The sequence below is a fragment of the Lissotriton helveticus genome, chromosome 5_1 (genome assembly GCF_964261635.1).
Source record: "Lissotriton helveticus chromosome 5_1, aLisHel1.1, whole genome shotgun sequence".
NCBI lineage: Eukaryota > Metazoa > Chordata > Amphibia > Caudata > Salamandridae > Lissotriton > Lissotriton helveticus.
The window spans coordinates 639,358,799-639,378,103 of record NC_136065.1 but is presented as its reverse complement, the minus strand read 5'-3'; the positions used below and the strand labels follow the sequence as shown (position 1 = coordinate 639,378,103).

Below are 19,305 nucleotides of genomic sequence, written 5' to 3'. Positions count from 1 at the left end.
AACAATGAGAAGAATCGAAGGGAGAGAGACTGTAATGCCTACCGGCATCACATAAGGGACATGTTGCACATTCCACCACGCCATCATCAACTGTGGGCACTCCACCCTACATGGGGCTCAAGATTAATGAGGTGGAGCCTGAAAGATACACAAAAGCAGCATGGCCGGGCTGAATCCCAGGGCCTTGACAGCCTGGATCCGAGAAAAGAAACATTTGGATGATATGTCAGGTGTGATGAAACTATCCAGAAAGCACCAGGAATCCCATCAGAGTCCTCATTTGTTATACTCCATCTCATAAGGAGGGTCACCCCATTACTCTAAGCAACATTTAGTCAGAGTGCTGACTGTTGGACCTCTCCTGAGAGTTCTCTATAGCACTCTTCCCTTTGTTCCTTCACACACAGCTTTGCCAATTTTGTTGCTGCCCCAACCCTCCCTCTAAGCACCCCCTCAAAGCCCACCATCTCTCCTGTTTTACTTCTTCCCTGCTAATATAACCCTCTTTCTCGCTTGTTATAAGATAAACATATTGGTATCCTCCTTTTTTCATTGTGCTAAATTGCTTTGTAGCTCGGTTTGAACCATATATCACATACATAAATGCACAAAAAGTTATATAGCCACAAAAGGCTGTCCCTACTTTCGTCATTAAAGTTTATGTCGACTTTCCCCTTTCAACTGGCAGAAATAAACAAGCCTGCATGGATGAAAAGCCCGGTCAATGCAGACTGGAATTTGTAGACTGAATAGACTGCTATGCAGAGCCAGATTGGCCCCCTGTTGCATCTGGAATGTTCCTGGGTGTCTGGAGACATTGAAGGTCAGTTTTTGAATTCCCAGGGTGGCTTCCGGCACCTCTGTCAATCTCTTCAGCTGCCCTTGGTTATTGCAGAAGCACAGAGCGGGCTTCAGGAGATAAGAGAATGGAAAGGAAACAAGTGGAAAGACAGAGTGGCTGGCTGAAAAGTGATGGGGGGGGGGGCTATATTGAATTTTAAACATTTTTCCAGATGCGTTTGGACCTCAGGCCCTCTATGCTTCTGTGCTTCCTTGTTCTATTATCTCATCCAAATTATGGATGAATAATAGCTTCTTTTTATTCTGTCAACTGTAGACGACATGGCCAGTATTTTAATATCCAAAGATACAGATTGGTCTGAGCACTGCTGGAAATTAGAATGTGTTTTTGATATATTTTATTGTGCTCCACGGTTTTCTCCCCACTCAGGAGAAAAAGATAACAAATAAAGCAAGTCTTTGTTCGGCTTGACTCCTTGGGCACAAGTTTGGGCTGGATCTCCAGCAATTGAATCAATTCAGTTCAATTCTTCTTTTTAGAAAATTTATTAATTGTAATCCATATTTTATACAACAATCCTTGACGTTAATTCACATCACTCGTAATATCATGATTGTTCATCACTTTAACTTTCTATGCATTTTTAACATGGAGTGGCCTCCCAATGCATTTCGGCGCGATTGCGCCTTTATCAAGGTATCTGTAAATCAGAAATGAGGTTGATTAGTACTACTTTACTCTCGCCCACCACATAGTGCTATACATTAGCTACTCACAAACTGAATCGTTATTACGTGAACATTTTTTTTTCCTTGCACATAATATTCACTGTTCGTTCTGTATGAACAGTGAATATTGTTAAGTGCAAGGAAAAATTTTTTATCAAGATCCCTTGATAAAGGCGCAATCGCGCCGAAATGCATTGGGAGGCCACTCCATGTTAAAAATGCATAGAAAGTTAAAGTGATGAACAATCATGATATTACGAGTGATGTGAATTAACGTCAAGGATTGTTGTATAAAATATGGATTACAATTAATAAATTTTCTAAAAAGAAGAATTGAACTGAATTGATTCAATTGCTGGAGATCCAGCCCAAACTTGTGCCCAAGGAGTCAAGCCGAACAAAGACTTGCTTTATTTGTCAGTATTTTAATATCCCAGTTGGTACACATTGTAGCAAAATCACCTTAAGCCGGTATTTCCTCCCTTATTAGTACATACTTCAAAATAAGACGAAAAGCACTTTAAAATGTGCTCTAAAGCTGCTTTAATGTGAACACTGAATGATAATTAAAGTAAACAAAGATAGGGAGGCTATGTTAAAATAAATACAGTAGATTTTTCGGAAAGTTTTACTGGAATATTACTTACTGCCTTTTCAGTATCTTAAATGGTGACCAAATTGAGCAGTACATTTCTCTGGGAAAGGTGGTAACCCTACAGGACAAGGAGGAGTCGGCTATGCCATGATGCAATCTTGTGACAAGCTGATCACTTAGGCCCAAATAGTGGACGTAGTCCCACTTTAAGTTATCCTGACATGATTGTAGTTGAGAAATCGAGTTTACACATAGACCAAAGCTGATGAGTTAGGACCCAGCTGACCTCACTTGCCACAACTTGAACGTGTGACCTACAGATGACTGCCCGATCTACCAAGTGCACTAGCCTACTAAGCTTTGTTTCTGCCATTGGACCCCTTGGCATGTACATAAATAGAACGTGTGGCTCGCGGGGCTCTTACTAGTTCTTGTATGGACGAAGCACTCTGCTAGGCACCTCTTAACAGAACAAACATAGTTAAATTCACACTGCCAGCTTTCACGTTTATTTTCCATTGCCAAAGGCAGAATATATTTCTCTCGGAGCTCCTGCGGTGCGTTTTTCCTCTGCTGTGGAGTTATTTGCATTAATTAACTCTTTCCTTTCGGGAAAAGGAAAGTCAGCTGGCGCAGCCCTGCGTTGTCGGTGTCTTTATGTTTATAAAGGCTGTCCTTCGGTCTACACACGCGGCCTTGTGTGTCTTCTCCTCTCCCTCCCCAGACTTCCGGGAGGCTCGATCGTTAGAGCCAATGGGATTGGAGTTCCCCACTCAGCACCGCCCCTCCTTTGGTTCATTTCACCTTTCCCCTACATACCAAGGCAACGGCTCGTGGGGTTGATTTACAGCCCCGGCTCAGAGCCGTGTTCCCCTTTCCCTTCCCCACCCTCCGAACAGGAAGTGCATGCGACCCGAGGGGCTCACCGATAGGAGGAGGGCGCACTGCAGAACACGGTGTGCTTCTGGCAGCCTCCAGTCTGCGGTACACAGCATCCCATTGGCTGTTGCGGAAAAGATGCTGCATCATCGTGATTGCAGCAAAAAGGATCCCGTGTTTTACGGTGTCATACAAGTCTCCGGCACATCCCTGGAAGGTGCGATTTAGATATCCTCACGCGTGTTTTTAAGTCTCTCTTGAGACTTACTATCGAAATCTCGGTTGTAAAGTGCCCTCTAATATCTGGCATGTGGCTCTCCGGTCCAGAGACTTCGACCATGTTCCTTGCTATGCGTCGACAAAAAGAATGGGCATTGTAATGGACAAGAGTTGCACGCATTATAGCGCCTGATTTACACGCTATATTAGTATTGATGGGCTTTAGGCAGAAGTGGAGAAAGCAGAACCAACAAACTCCCCATTCCGGGTTCTCTCATCGGCCACAATGTGTGATCCTGCCCTGATCAATACGTTTCCCCTTGCCTTGGTTCTGAAAAGGAATCCAATGGGCCTAAATCCAGATTGAACGGAAGTATTAAGTGTTATTTGACATCGGGAAATATACCTTGTTTATAATGTTCAACCTAGTCTAATTTTGAGAACTCATTCTCACTGAATGGTGCGCTTGTTCGCACCTCTTCATCTTTCATATTTGATTTTCAAGTTACCCTGGCAGCAGGTAAGCTGTGCATAATGGATAAAATGCTGCTTTATACCAGCAGAACATGACCTGCTATGCACCAGGATTCCTGCAATTAACAGAGCTGGGTGTCGCCTCTCTCGGGCGGGCGCGCGCGCTGCTGCTGGAACAGAAATGTCCCGCTGGCCTGCCGCGCCCCTCCCGGCCCAGACAAGGAGGAAGTGTAACGTGTCCGAGCAAATATTCCACGCACCTGGCCGCTGACGCCGGTGTCCTGCTGAAATATTTACTCACACGTCACGGCTATTCCAGGCCCTGAAACTCCACTGTCCGGACGACAGCATGGAATAAACTGGGCTCCATGAGTTCAGCGAGTTCAAGAGGACTCACACAAAAGCTGAAAATTAAAATAAACACAAACAAATGGCACACCAAACAAAGGAGGGGGTGTGCCATAGGGTGTATCTTTTTTTTATATGTTAAGGACTGTAAGTTAACAGAGCTGCGGTGTACTGTGGCCTAGTGCGCAAAAGGGCAGACACACACCGCCCTAGGCCACCGGTCCTTTTGTCATATACTACTTGTAAGGTGACGTAGGCTACTCCAGGACGGTAATGTACGTGTACATCTATATATATATATATATATATATATATATATATATTGTTTCGTACAGCACCACCCTGGTCAAATCAGGGCAGCCATTCTGTACGCATTGGGCGTGTACGATTGAATTAATAAGTAATTATTGTTACAATTACACATAAATGGTACGCATTGGGTGTCGAAGAGACACGTATGCTTGAGATTGCAGATACATGTGTGGTAATTAGAATGGCACTGTTGGTGATGGCTGCCTGACGGGGGCTTGTTCGGAGAAGATTGTATTAAAAATCCTTACCAGTTTAAGATGTCACCTTGGTGTGTCCACAGAGTAACTGGGGTATTCACACGGTCTGAAGTAAACATTTTAGGATGCCTACAAGAACGCGGCCTTGGTCTTGCCATCAAAATGTAAAGCACTACAGTGATGATTAGCAGCATTGCTTAACGCCCCAGTTTGGTGTATTCTTAGGGGTCGTACAGTGCAATAGCATGTACTGATACTTATCAGAGTTTTACTTTAATCTCATGGCATGTACACTAAGCTACAGTGGGCTTAATGCAAAAATTGTGGGCATTCTCAGGGTCAGCACATTACAATGTTGTTCACTGCCACACCGTGTTCACCAAAATTCTGTGTAGACAGGGCTCGAGTCGAGGGTAGGCACTGTCTGCCTACTTTTTTCAGAGGATAGACGCAGACTGCTGCAGAGTTTACTTTACTATTTCTCACGGAATTCAAATATGCTGAACTGGTCCTGGTGTAATTTTCTGACACTGGGAGACTTTCAGCAGGGCTGATCAGATTCCAACTTTGCCCATAACAAAAGCTGGAGTTGAGGGGCCATTAGGCCTCTTTTTGTTGGAGTATCCTGTTTGGGCCTCACACCTAGATGCAATGAAGGGGAAACAAAGGCTCATGTCCATGTCACTTCACAGGTACTTAAGAGAGAAATGCTTTTGGCTTTCTTCAGTCCCTGCATATAAGAGATATGCATACTGTCAGAATGTCAGATGTGTTGGTCACCCCAGTATTTACACAAATAGCAATTTAAATACCCCAATGTTGTTTTATTTTTTGATAGCACTTCAGCACTACTTATCCCAATGCAGGGTGTCGGAGCACTTTACATGATACATACAGATTAAACATGAACAATAAATCGTGTGTGTAGTAATCTAAAGGATGTGTTACATAGGACATAGGACAGTGGCTTATGAGACATAAGCCTTTATACCTCACAGTGCTATATTAAAAGGATTACAATGTATGGACTGCAAGTAACAAAAGGATTTTGGTCTTAAAATGAGTAACCCACTTACCCATTTACATAAAATAAAAATCTGTCATCTGTGTGTTAGATAATGTGCTTTGCAGGACACATATTAACCTTGTATGCAACTTTGGTTCAACACTAGAACTAGGTAAAACACAGATCTCTTCAACAAATATGTTACCCTCCAGAGTCATTTTACCATTGTTATTATTCTCTCAGATTTAGCCTTCACACAAAGATCTCTGCAGCAGGAGCCTTGGTCCCATAAGATGTTTTTAACTACATACACTTCAACCAAATACCCGATTTACGACATTTCTCCTTGTTGCCAATGCCTTTGTGTGTGGGTTTAATAATAAATTAATGTATAAGGTGAGGCCCAGATTTTGCGGCAGGTAGCTTCTGTATTTTGGCACAACCCCAATGCAAAATCAAATTTGTTAATTATTGTACTGAGCAAATGTACTGATAGAACTGATAAACGTGTAAGTTATTAAGATCTGATGTCCCTTCCGGTGAGGTAATGGATTGTGACACCACTCCCTGAGATGCCACATTTGATGCCCCATGCCGTGATGTCACTTGCTGTGATATTGTGCGCCGTGATGTCACAGGCGGTGATGTCACAGCCATTCATACACTAAAAAGTTTGAAGACCACTGCCTTAGAGTGTGTGCCGCACGCAGATCCAAGGCCTCGGCGCTATACACGTGGCACCATACACAATGTCTCCTAGTGTGTGGCTGCCTGCGTCACGCCAAGGGTGGCAATACGAGCGGGCAGCAGCTTAGTTCAGCATTCCCACGACAGACTCCACACCCTTCCATCCACTTCTATCCCTTTCATAGGATAGCCGGGGCAGAGGGAGGGGTCAGACCTAGAGCGGAAGGCCAATCCCCTTCAGTGAAGCCACTTCCGGTGTCGGACATCATTCGTTAGTCATAAATATTCCTACTGAGGAGCGACCTGTTCGCCAGGCCAAAGCAGGTCACGACTGGCTTATCCAAAACAGGAAAACAAAACAAAAAAATTCAGTGTTATCCATAACAGGAAAGAAAAAACATGTGCCGGCAGCTTTCGGGATGCGGGGTTTCCGATTTATATCCGAGGAAGTGTGGAGTGCTTAGAAACCAGCCCTGCTTCCTGGTGTTATTGTCATCAGGAAACAGGCGTCGTCCAAACCTGTCAGGAGAGGGTTGTATGAGTTTTTAGTAGTGACAGTTCCCAAGCTGACCCCCAGGCGCCGAGACATGATGGTATAGTCCTGGTTGCATGAAGAGTCTCTTGTACTACAGAAGATGAAGGGTGAGGTCGAAGTTCTCTACAACGGAGGTTTATGACAAATCACGTTACAATCACATTATATAACTGAAAAGATATTTGGAACCACAGTCTAAATGAAACTTGCTACCAGCCCCGTCTCTGGCAATTTTGCGTTTAGAGGCAATATGGCATATTCCTCCTAGAGGTGCCCTCCACAACTATCTAATATTGCGTTATTCTAGAACCATTGGTTTTTTTCTGTGCCTCGTTTCACTGCCAAAATGTGTGAGTCCCTAGAAACGTGCGACTCTAAAAACTAAACTCTGAAAAGAAAGACATAAAATGCCCACCGTAGCCCTCCCAGGGTTCCCTTTCCTCAAACAATGTATAGTTAGCGATTCATAACCCCCTCTGTTTAAGTCCTCAGAGAACAGCAATGCAGTCAGCATTTTCGTCATCAGGCCCTTCATGTGTCACTCGTTGCCTGCACTAATAGAGGCAGCATGCCTGCCGGCGGGTGCAACCTGAACAACATGGCCCGTCGCCCTACCACACCCTATTTGGGATTTTTTGTTTAATAGGTCTAAAGTTGGCCACAAGCAGTAGGGCAAGTGGTGGCAGTAGTCGAGTTGCATCAATCACATCAGCTAACAAGAGCCTCAGTGATCTGTTTTGACGGTGGCTATTTGCAACCCGACCACACATCCAATCTAGACTTCAAGGCGCTAGGCACAGGTGTGATAGCGAAGCGTAGACTTTAAATGGAGGTACAACTGGCCTAGCCGGTGCGGCACGGATACATTTCTTTAAGGACGTGCAAACAAGCATTGAGCTGTTTCAGTGGTCCGACTGCATTCTTCCATGCACACACTGTTGTGTTCAGTGACAGAATGAGGAAAGGCTGAGCCGGGCCTTAACAAGAGTGAAACCTCGGGAACCGCAACAGTCGCTGTCAAAAGGAGGGATTGCAGAACAGCACTTGATTCCGCATCATTCTATTCCAGTACGTTAAACTTTCTCTCGGTTTAGAAGCTTCTCTTTCAGCCAACCTTTCTCCTTGGGTCAGTTCTTCTCTTTACCCATGCCCCTTTCTCAGCGTCCGTCTTTCCCTCTTGCTCAGGGGGCAAAGTCTGCCGTCGTAAAATAAGTCCTGGTCCCCAACAAGTAATGCCACTGCCCAGTACCTGCAACCACCGGCATAAATTAAGGACTGTATAGTTTCCTAGTATATAGTCTGTGCCTGTTTGGAAGTGTGCGTGATTCGTAGTGCGAACTATGTGCGAAGTGTTAGTCCAGTAAGAGGAGAATGGTGGGTTTAGGTTAATCTGAGACGTAGACTTTCCCACTCGCAGGCATTGTGCTCCCTAGAAGCCTGGCAGTCTAAAGCAGCCATTGTTGAAGACCCGAGTCTTAGTGTGGGTAGCTCCACCACAATACAATGCACGTTCATGCCACTGGGCTTCGAGGTCAGAGGTCATTCATCGTCCTTGCCATGGGCGTTCTGTAGAGCTGAATTCTGCAGGCTGTAATCTTGCCCTGGGGGCCTTTGTTCCTTACCTCGGCAGATGGCCTGGGGTCATTAAGGGCGTGGGAGCCTCACCCGCTGTGCCATTTCTTATCTTTTCACACCAATCAAGGAAGTGAGGAGCACAACAGTGACGCCGTCTAATTACCTCCATGGCCCCTTCCCCCACCTGTTCTTGCTGGCCCGAGCCCTTTCATGACCTCCAGCTCTTAAGCCGAATCCCCCCTCCCGCTGTTCCCTGAAAAGCACATCTGGCAAACCCAGAGGCTCGTCAGAAACGTGGGGGTGGGGGCTGCAGATGTGTGTGTGGGGAGGGGGGTGTCAGAAACCTGGTGATTGGAGAGAAAGCGGTAACAGGGAATACGCTTTGCTGACTACGCGTATAGTTCACGTATGGCGCGCATACACACACTCTCTCTCTCACACTTATAGGCTGAGAGGCAATCGTTTTGTGTAGTCATGGAATAAACCGTATATGAATAATAGGACATGTGCTTCTGCAAGGTTCATATGTTGTAATGGGCTACAAGGCCCAGGCGGTGTAGGCCCTCGGAACTGTGTTTCAAAGGATGCTTGTGTAAACTGTGATATAGTGAAGAGCGAAACGTATGTAAAACAACAATTTAGACACAGATGTGTCTGATCCAGTTGAAATTCCATAAATGTCAATCATTGCTGTATTGGAAGTGTGGGGTTGCTTTCAGCAATTTAAGTGATATACAATACATGGATAACATTATTTTAACACAGTTGGATTTTTAGACTATTTTTAGGGAGATGTACAGAAAAGCACGGGGCTAATAAGAATCGCTAACGCTCCCAGTCCTCGGGTTCATGCATTCGTGGGTTGTCGGAACGTGAACAGATCATACAGTTTGAACCAGGGGGCGCTGGTATGGATTAGACCAGAAGGGTTCAGTTTTTGCAAAATTATACAATCAAGTTCGAACCTTGAATTCTATGGGGGAAGGGAAAAAAAAAAAAAAAAGTACTCTGTTTTTCAGAACACAATTGCACATGCTGTGTGAGACAACTGGAATAGTAGAACTGTGTGTAAATTGACACCCCAAGCACGCACATGCATGCCTTTCATGTTGCCCATGGTGCGGAGGCCTTTTTCATTCCAATGCTTCCTGCACTCCGCCTACAGTGGTACATGTAATTCAAAAAGTCCACGTTCGTTATCATGCTTCATATTCATACCTCCATTCACCCGCATGTGCTCACCGGTGAAATAAAAATGTGTTTGTTTCAGTTCACTACAAAGTGCACTCATGGACTTAAGGAAGGAGTATGCACTCGCTTGCGATAGGCAAGCAGGTCACGGTATGAGAAAGCTGTAATCACAAGATATGAGTAGGGTGGCATGAGTGATGGCTCTGGAGAGGGAATGGGCCTTGATGTCATGGGGAAAGAGGGAGTACTCTATTGCGAGGGATACATGTGCACCAGCGTGACAAGAGGAATGGTGAGCCTGGAGTGGACATTCGCATGATAAGACCAGTTGGTAGTGGGCAAAGATGCAGCAAGTGATGAGTGGGAGGTGAAATGCTGAGGGAGCACGTAGAACACAATAAATGACTGTATAGTGCACAGGGAGGTCACATGAAGTGAAATGGTAGGTGCGAGAGAAAAGATGTATGGAAAGTGAGATATGATATCAGAAGTGTAGAATGGACGGTCACAATAGAAATTGGTGAGTGGGTCATAAAGACACAAGAGTCTATTGAGTGAAAACTCAAGTAAGAAGAGGCAATTGGGATCGATGTCACAACAGAACGATTCAAAGTGGAAACTCATGATACGAGAGATTATTGTGGACTGGCCTCCGATCTCACAAGAGTTAGAATATGGAATGGCCATTGACGCCAGGTGAGAATTAAGGACTGGGCACTGGAGTATCGAAAAATGAACATGGATGGGTCATTAACGTCACGAAAGATGGGTCGTGTGGGCACAGGGGTCACAAGAGACAACTGGGGAATGGGAAGTTATGCAGGAAGAGACGCGTGGAAAGTGTACCCTGATGTGTCATGAATGCTTTGCGAGATATAACGTTATAAACAAATCATGAGATATGTCTAGTTGGTGCATGTGAAATGAGGGGGGTGTATCAGAAACAAGAGATTGTAAGGAGGAAGCACAGCTGACATAAGCTGCAATCCCTCCTTCTCTTGCTTCATAAAGGACCTGAAACTCCTTCTCCTCAATCAATACTTAACCGACCAAGTCTACCATCCGAGACATCAATAACCTAATGGACTCCCCCCACACTTTGACCTTCAAAGATGGTGATTATCTGACTGTGTCATCCCCTTGTGTCTCTCTCCCCTCACTGGATACATAAGTATTATGTCTTTAATGTTATGCAATCTTTCATTTCCTTTGTGTGTGTAAAGTGCCACAACAGACAAGCCAATCTTGCACTGATGTTGTACATGTGTGGATGTTTGGGCCCAAGAACTGAGATTTCCACTCCGCTGGGGCAGTCACGACCTGCTTTGCAGAATCAGACATGTGGCTAGCTGTGAACCTGCCCTATCATCTTTCAAAGGTACAGTCATATTGAGAAATCTTACCAAACCTTTATTTATTTCTTTATTAAGAGTTTTATATAGCACTGGTGCGACCCAAGGGTATCGGAGCAATGTACAACATGTACCCAGGTGAATAAGAGATAGACAAACAGAGCAAAAAAAGCAGAGTCTATTGGAAGGCACTGCGGTGAGATTGTCCGAAGATTAGAGGTGTCGAGCGAGGAGGAGGAGATCCTTGAGGTTTTTTTTTTGTTTTTTGTTTGGTTTTTTTTAAGGTCGCGAAGAAGGGATTGGTTCTGAGATCTGCTGGTAGGGAGTTTCAGATTTTGGGGGCATTTCCCAAAAAGGAGCATGTCAAGGCTTTTAGTTTGAGTCTCTTTTGGCGGATGAGAAGTAGGTTGTCTGTGTTCCTCAGGTTTCTTGCCTGGCCTGCCTTGGTGAGCTTGGCTGCAAGGTTGGCGGGTTTGCCAGTGTGAAGGACTTTGTGGGTGATGAGACAAGCAGTTTTGAATTGGCAGCAAGCTTTAATGGGGAGCCATTTGAGATTTTTCAGGGAGGGTAAGATATGATGCGTTTAGAGTTGTTCACATGGGGGCTATGAGGATTTCACTGTGCCTGTGAGGGTGGCATTTCCGTAGTCTAGTTTGGATAGAACCTTTAATGGGAACAGTTTGCTTGAGAAATATAAGTTATACAGTAATTGGTCTGCAGAGAAATCTGTCTCCTTGTAAGCAGAGCTGACAAGTCGATAAATATCTCCGTTTGCATCGGGGTGTAAACTAATGCATTACCGACACTGACTGATCCCTAAAACATGTCCTTCAAAAAAGGTCTGGTCTTTTAGAAATGGCGCGTGACATACTGACACAGCATGTCAGGAAACTCCTTAGTTTAGCAATTGGCTGAACCTGGTGCGTCATTGCCTCCGACTAAACCACAGCAAGCCTGTAGGAAACAGCTACACATTTCCCGTGGTACAATGCGCATCTGGCTCTCACTAGCCAATCGCTGCTTAAGCCCTGTTCCCCCAATGGGCGCACAGACTCCATCTTCTCGAAGACGCAGCATCCTTCCCAGGCTACGCACGTCAGAGCCGTAGGCCTGGCCCCGCCTGACCTGCGTCGCCACGCACGGTCTGTGTATGTTGCTGTTACTACGAAACCCGGCTAAAAATACTGCAGCAACAAGTAGGTAATGAGGACTAACAGCGATGTTAATGGGGAGGCAGCTTCTCTGTATTCGCATTCCCGACTGTATTAAAAATCATGAAGTTTCTCCCCGTCCCTGCAGTCAGTAGACAGCGAGGACAGAGCGCAGCAAGATGACTCACACACCAAAGAGCGTTAAGAGCCGGGCTACAACAGCAATTTCATTCTTCAGGGTCCACCTATAGGGGTGTACTAGCACGTACTTCCCAGCAACCCGACACTTCAAATAAAGGCCGTCTATATTTTAATAACATTCGTTGTAAACCACGGTAGTGTAAATAAATGGTAAATCAATCCAGTACATGTCTCGGCCAGACGACAGCGATCCATCACACACACCCCGAGACGAAACCACCTATTTGCCCCACTTATGTTGTGTGGCTTAATAAAGGCGTAAAACATCGTTGTCTTACTTGCCACCCCAGTGATGAAGGCAAGTAGAGATCTACCGTACATGCCAGATACACTAGGGAGTAACTCCTCCAGGCCGGGGTCCACCTTCGTCTTCTGAAACTTGAAAATGCCACTACTCGACCCACAATAATAAGTGCAACCTGGGTGGAACTTGGAGTCCCACACATTTACGACTGATGACCTTGGGATTAGGGCGGGGAGTATTTGACCAACTGAAACAACTAGGTTTCCGTAGTCCGCACCCCTCCCCCACAAAACACATTTCTGTGGTCCAATGCGGAGTAAAGAAGTAAAGCCAAGATGCAGACTCCATTTCACACCCGCCGCTTGCATTGTTTGACTCGCACTGCTCCTCTCCATCACCTTCCACAAAGGCATGGCAACGCAAGGTTACCCTGAGCCCCAATGCAAGAAAACACGTATGCCCTGGTTTTTAGTTGTTAAAAAAAAAAAGGCTCTTGGCTGAAGTAGACCCCTCCATAGACGTTTTACTGCATGGGTAAAGTATGCAATTTCCCAGGGCCCCCGCCCTCCATGGGGCACACTGGAAAATTGCATTTCTCTTAATTTAACATCTGCCCACCTTTACTTCTGTCTAGGTCTCTCGCCCTACCCATTGTCATCGTGAGGTTCTTTTTTGGGTGCACATTTTAAGATAATGTAGTATGGTTTAGATAAAATGGGCTTGAATTAACTGTAAATTGGTAATATAACTATTTTTTTCCGAACAGGGGCCCCAAAATCGGGTCTTGCCCGTGCCCCCGGAATTCTTCAAGATGACACTGAACCCCTCGTCCCCTGGGCACCCGGTGCCACTGCACCTGTTGAACTATTGATATCTACGACCCCGCACATAGGCCCCAGCGAAGATGTAACAGTTCCGTTCCAAAACACGCCCTGACAATACCCACTCACCGGAGGGCAGCCTGCCCAGCACAGCATTATTAAAGAGTAATCCATGCACGGTCCAGTACAGGAGCTATAAATTATGGCGCCATTGCATCCACCCTGGCCTTAATTTATAACATGGCGCAAGGCAATATACCACGATACCCTCTTACAGTTGAGCATTATCAGAAGCCGGTTAGTATTGTATAGAAGAACGTAACAAAGCATAACATTAGGCAGCAAACCATAACACAACATACGACATGGCGCTCCATTACGACACAGCACGAGATAATACAAACAAAATGCACCACAGCATAGACGCTGAAAACAGTGCAGACAGCAAGCCCCGCACAGAGAACATTGTAAATATTGCGTCTTGTCCGCAGGCACAAAAAAGGGCGTGATGCCATGACTCATACCGAACCGCAGAAACATACCAGAGCGGGTACATTTCCAGTCTTCCTGGTATATTAGTGTAACAACGCTTGTTTCATCGACTTGCGATGGTAACATGTCTACGTGTCATAGGTATTTCAAATTACCAAAACGATTAAGAAAAATTCACTAGTTACGTTCCTACAAATTGGCGCCGTCACTGGCACTGTTATAGTCGAATAGTCCTAATACTATATGTAATAAAAGGGTGACTCCCCTCTTTCCTGTTCACTCACCTTACTTCCCGACTCCATGCCGCAGCTCGCTCTCGTCACCGGGGCTGGTGCTCCTGGTAGCCTGTCCGATCGACGCTAATGTAGCGCTCTATGTAGAATTAACCGCCTCTTTCCCAGGCTCGGTATCCTCAAAGTAGAAAGAGGTAGAAAACTCGTTTAAAAACTAGTTCTGGGTATACTCTGCCCACAGTGCGGGGTTTCCGGTGCCCCTGAGATATTCGCGCCTATGGAGCTCACGCGTGGTGAGTAGGGTTTCGCGCCACGCCTGGCCTGCGATCAGAGATGCTTCTAAAGGGATGCTGGTCGCAGATACTGCCTACAGTCGTCCTCCTGCGCATGTGATGTTCAGCTGCGGTGAAATCTAGCCGGCCGGCTGGCAGGACCGGTTTATACGCCGAGGCCGCGCCCCCGTCGCTTCCGATTGGTCTTCAGGCACCGAACCCACTTTTGCCTCCTAGGGGGTGCGCGGGAGGTGTGTCCAGACGTCATCTGCCTAGCCTGTCACCCGATGCCTCCCCACACCCTTCCCTGCCTGCTGCACAAAGTGAGCCTGTTCTTCCCTCTTGTCGTCTCCCGGCTTTGCATTCCTGCGTGCTATAGTTTGTTGCAATAAGTACCCGGATGCTGCAGGAGTACAGTAACGCTGATTTTAGTATCATGGTTTCCTTTGGTGATATTGTAGGGTGGGGGCGTTGCGTGGTGCTACCACAGCTCATCTGCACAATTCTAAATGTATAGCGCTTACTCTGCCATCGCCTATTCGCGGGTAGTAAGCACTATATAAATACAAGTGACCACGGATAATCCTCAAAAGTGGGCATATTGGAGGGCCGAAAGTGCCAAACAATTGGCCTTCTTGCACTGTCGTAAAAATAATTTTTTAAAAACGTTAAGCACCTAATTGTAGACATTGGGCGCGCGCCTGCGTGCAGCTGTGCAGTGGCCGTTTTTGAATCCTCTCCATGCAACGCTGCACAGAGCTCTCAAGTTTCCTAGCTGACGAGCTCATCTATGGCAGGGTTTTGATTTGCATGCTCGAACTTGTATTAGCGCTTATCCCATTATAAAGTGAGAACTACATGTCCCAGCAGGCCTTTGCACAGATAGCGCCCTGGAAACAAACACATTCGGCGCCTCTTAGTCCTAATTGTAGCCTGTAATTTGAGATATACAAAGAGTAACCCATTAGCTCCATTATTTACCAAATATATATTTTCTTTGTATCTTGTTACGTGTATTCCTGTATTCATCCCGAGGAGAAACACAATTGCAAGTTCTAGAATGTAATAAAATACCACTGAGTAGCTCTGTGGTTCCGTATTTGCCAGCACTGTGTGACCAGAAAGGTGTTTAATTGTTTGGAAAACGATACTTTGAATTTGATGTTATAGCGGTTCAGCTGCTCCTGTGTGAGACCTTCGCTACCTGCTGTCCAGGCGGACCTTTTGTTCCTCAGCTGTGATTGGGGGTGGGGCACGTTGGGGGTTGAGACATTTAATATACACACAGGTCCCCGCTCTCACCTGAACCACCCCGGCTCAGTTCTTTCCTGCCAGGGCCAAGTTGTGAAAGAAGTTGTAAAGAGGGTGTCAAGGAGATGGGAGCCCAAGATGTGATTTAAGGGGGTGCCAGCAGTCTATATGAAAAAAAGAAGGATACAACACAGTGTGGGCGGAATCCCAAAAGCCCTTTCAGTGGGAGAGTGCATCATCTGCACGCAGACAGCTCCAGGCGCCCCTCTGAATGTCAACGCCCTGGGCGTGGGCCCAGCTCGCCCAGGCTAAAGGCCGGCCCGGAGCCCAGTTTGCAAAAAATAACGTGGACTCGATGAGTTAATCAGTGTGCTTACATTGAAACGTGCTCGTTACCCCCGAGTGTTTATTATTAATGAGAAGTGTCGGTACACTCCTTGCGAGCTGGTACTCTCTTGTTCAATTTGAAGATGCAGTACCCAGTACTTGCCAGTACCTGCCCATTCATAGCACTGCTTTTGACCAGGCACACTCGCCGGCGCTAGCTTCGCCTGTTCGTTTCACTGAACACCCGGTGGAAGCCAGCCCAGCTGCGATGCAGTGGGCGTGTCTGCAGGGCCATGCCCCGCCCCATGAACCCACCGGCCTTGCAAGTTCTCAAATATCCTTGTGTGACTCAGGAGGCAGATGACTGCAGTGATGAAAGATGCTGGCGAATGTCGAGACAGGGCGGCTAACTCCCGTGACCTGCCCTAAGCAAGCACTTGCGCGCACCCGTCCAGCAACAGAGCAAAAGAACGGTGCAATTAAGTGGAAAACGACCCTGAAATATAGGACCAAACACCGGAAGTGTAACAAGATTTGAAACAGCGTGTAGGCATGGGCATCCGCAGAAATTTTTCCAGGGAGAGGGCTAACCTGGCAAACGAAGGGGCGTGGCTAATGTTAATCAATAGGGGCAGGGCTAAAATGGCAGACAATAATGATCGGGTAATGCTCAGGCCAAGCTGAGAAAAAAAAGTGGTGAATTCTGCATTCGAAACTGGACAACAATTAGAGCACACAAATTAACCCTAACAGCGACGGCCCGTGTAGGGCGTTACACCGGGGGGGGGGGGGGGGGGGGGGCAGGGTGGGGGGGGTGTAAAATACGGGAAACGGAGGATTACAGGTAAGAAACATAAAAAATAAATAAAACAAATTTTGTTGCGCGCGCTGCATCGGCAAATACGATGCAGCGCACGCAACAAAATTTGTTTTATTTAATTATTTTACGTTACTTACCTGTAATCGTCCGTTTCCTGTATTTTACACCCCCCACCCTGCCCCGCGTCACCGCCCGGTGTATCGCCCTACACGGGCCGTCGCTGAACCCTGATTTGACCCCCTGGCCCCTTAACACTCATATATTCCCTGATCCCTACAATTAGCCCCCCAGCATCCCATAACCCATACCCGTCCTGACCCCTAAAATTGTCCCCCTGGCACCCCAAAACCCATACCCGCCCTGAACCCTTATCAGGTTCTTTTCTTCCTTCATGTGGTGGTGATGAGTGGGTTGCAGGGCGCCTGCACTTGTTGCCTCTGTCATTGGTAGACCCCTGCTTCCATCTGAACGCCGAGGATCACCGCCCACCCCAACCATCGGCACCTGGAGGGGTTAATGTGATGACTAGGGTGACCAACTGGCATGGGTGCAAATTCCAAATTCAGGACAGTGAGTGTAAAAATTCAGGACGAAGGGTCAAAATTCGGGACACAAATTCAGGACAGGAGGTCAAAATTCAAGACAAAAGGTAAGGTTTACAGACAAATCAGAGAAGGTTGTGCAATAGTATATAAGTAAGTAAATAGACAACCACTAAAGTACAAGTGAAAATAAGTTTATATTAGGTTGAGACAATTGTGCACTTCATGGTTTGTCAGTATACTTGCAGCTTTAAGCAAACGTGCAGGTCTTTTTGTGGTAACAAAACCGCCCCCACCTTTCCAGCTCCCAGAGAATACACCTGATGTCCGGTCCGGCCAGTCTGGCCTTGATACCACCCTCCAATGGCGCCCCTCATCTTCACATAGACCCTCTCTCATGTGTATGTAATTTCTTCTATAGTGCTACTCATCCCAATTATGTGGGGAAGAGTTTTGGAGTGCGTTACAACACACACATATTATATAGAGACAATCACTCATATAAATGGGAAAGTCAATGTTTAAGAAATGTTGATTAAGATGATGGAGCTTACAATGTGTATTCATACTTTCATCCATCATTCAGTCTTTCACCATTCATTCTGTCCTTCCAACTGTGTGCCCATCCATTGAGCCGTGGTCGGTAGTGGGAGTAGCTGCCGGGCGGTGACGTCGGGAGGGGCAGGGTGGGGGTAGTAATTTATGGATTACGGAGCTTTACAGGTAAGTAAACATATAAATAAATAAAACGAATTTTGTTGCGTGCACTACATCCCCAAATGCGATGCAGTGCATGCAACAAAATTCATTTTATTTATTTATATGTTTACTTACCTGTAAAGCTCCGTAATCCATAGGGTACTACCCCCGACCCTGCCCCTCCCCCTCCCGACGTCACAGCCCGGCAGCTATTCCCACTACCGACCTCGGCTGCATCCATGTCCATATTCATCCATTTACAAACCTATCCATCACGTTTCCTTCCATCCATCATTTCACTCATCCACCCCTCAATCAACCCTTTTACTCATTTATCATCCATCCATCCTTTCACTCTATCCATCCATACACTCATCCATTCACTCTTCCACCTATCTATCCATTAACTCATCCATCCAGCCATTCACCCATTCAGTCATCCATTTACCCATCCCCCTTCCACTTTCAATTCCCCTTTCACTTAACCATCCATCCACCCACCCATCCATCTACTCATCCACTCATGAATCCACCCATTGAACCTATCATTCATCCATCCTTTTACTCATCCATCCACTCTTTCACTCCTTCTCTCATCTATCTATCCTTTTGTCCATCTACCCGCCCTTTCACTCACTCATCCAGCCTTACATCCACCCTTTCACTCATCCGTCCATCCATTCACACTTTCACTTATCAATTCATCAATCCACCCTTTCACTTATCTATTCATCAATCCATCCAACCATTCACTCGCCTGTCATCCACCCTTTCACTCATTCATCCATCCATCATTTCACTCATCTATCCAGCCATCCATCCACCCATCCCTTCACTTACTTACTCACTCACCTTTGCACACTAATTATGAGACCCATCAAGACCTCCACCCTCGCTGTAGTTCCTAAAGCTAGGGGTGGGCTGGAGCAGGGTTCACTATGCCCCAGCACTTAGGCAATCTGAAAAAGTGGAAGGCAAGAGTCATGCATGATGCACAGTGCCTTGACTTGGGGCGACTGTGACATGGTGTTGTTTCCAGAGCTTTAAGTGGTATGAAAAAACTAGGGGGGTCTCTCCAAAAGGGTGTTTGATGTAATAAAATGCGTGGCTTAAAACATATACGCTAAAAAGCTGAGCTTAATATAATGTGCCGCCCGACTGGTATTTTTGTTGCTTCTTTCATTGCATCCAGATACATAATACAACAAGTAACGTTACATTTAGAACAAGTAATGTTACACCTACAACAAGCCAGAACTAGTGGCCTTGTCTATGGTTGTTAGTTGCATAAAATAAAAAAGCAGCAACCATGGCTGCTATACTATAACTATAATCCTTCCCTTTCAACTTCT

General features: G+C 46.0%; 1 protein-coding gene across 2 annotated transcripts in view; it reads right to left on the bottom strand.

The window, feature by feature from the left end:
• The window catches only part of LOC144754806 (solute carrier family 2, facilitated glucose transporter member 1-like), a 697,724-nt gene that overhangs the window by 32,886 nt on the left and 645,533 nt on the right, over nucleotides 1-19,305 (bottom strand). Inside the window, exon 1 of one of the 2 annotated variants that reach the window (XM_078643030.1) lies at nucleotides 14,094-14,456. The exons of the other annotated variant lie outside the window; for it this stretch is intronic. Within the exon in view, the coding sequence (XP_078499156.1) occupies nucleotides 14,094-14,111 (18 nt within the window). The 5' untranslated portion in view covers nucleotides 14,112-14,456. Of the gene's footprint in view, nucleotides 1-14,093; nucleotides 14,457-19,305 lie in introns of those variants that run through there. 2 annotated transcript variants of the gene reach the window in all.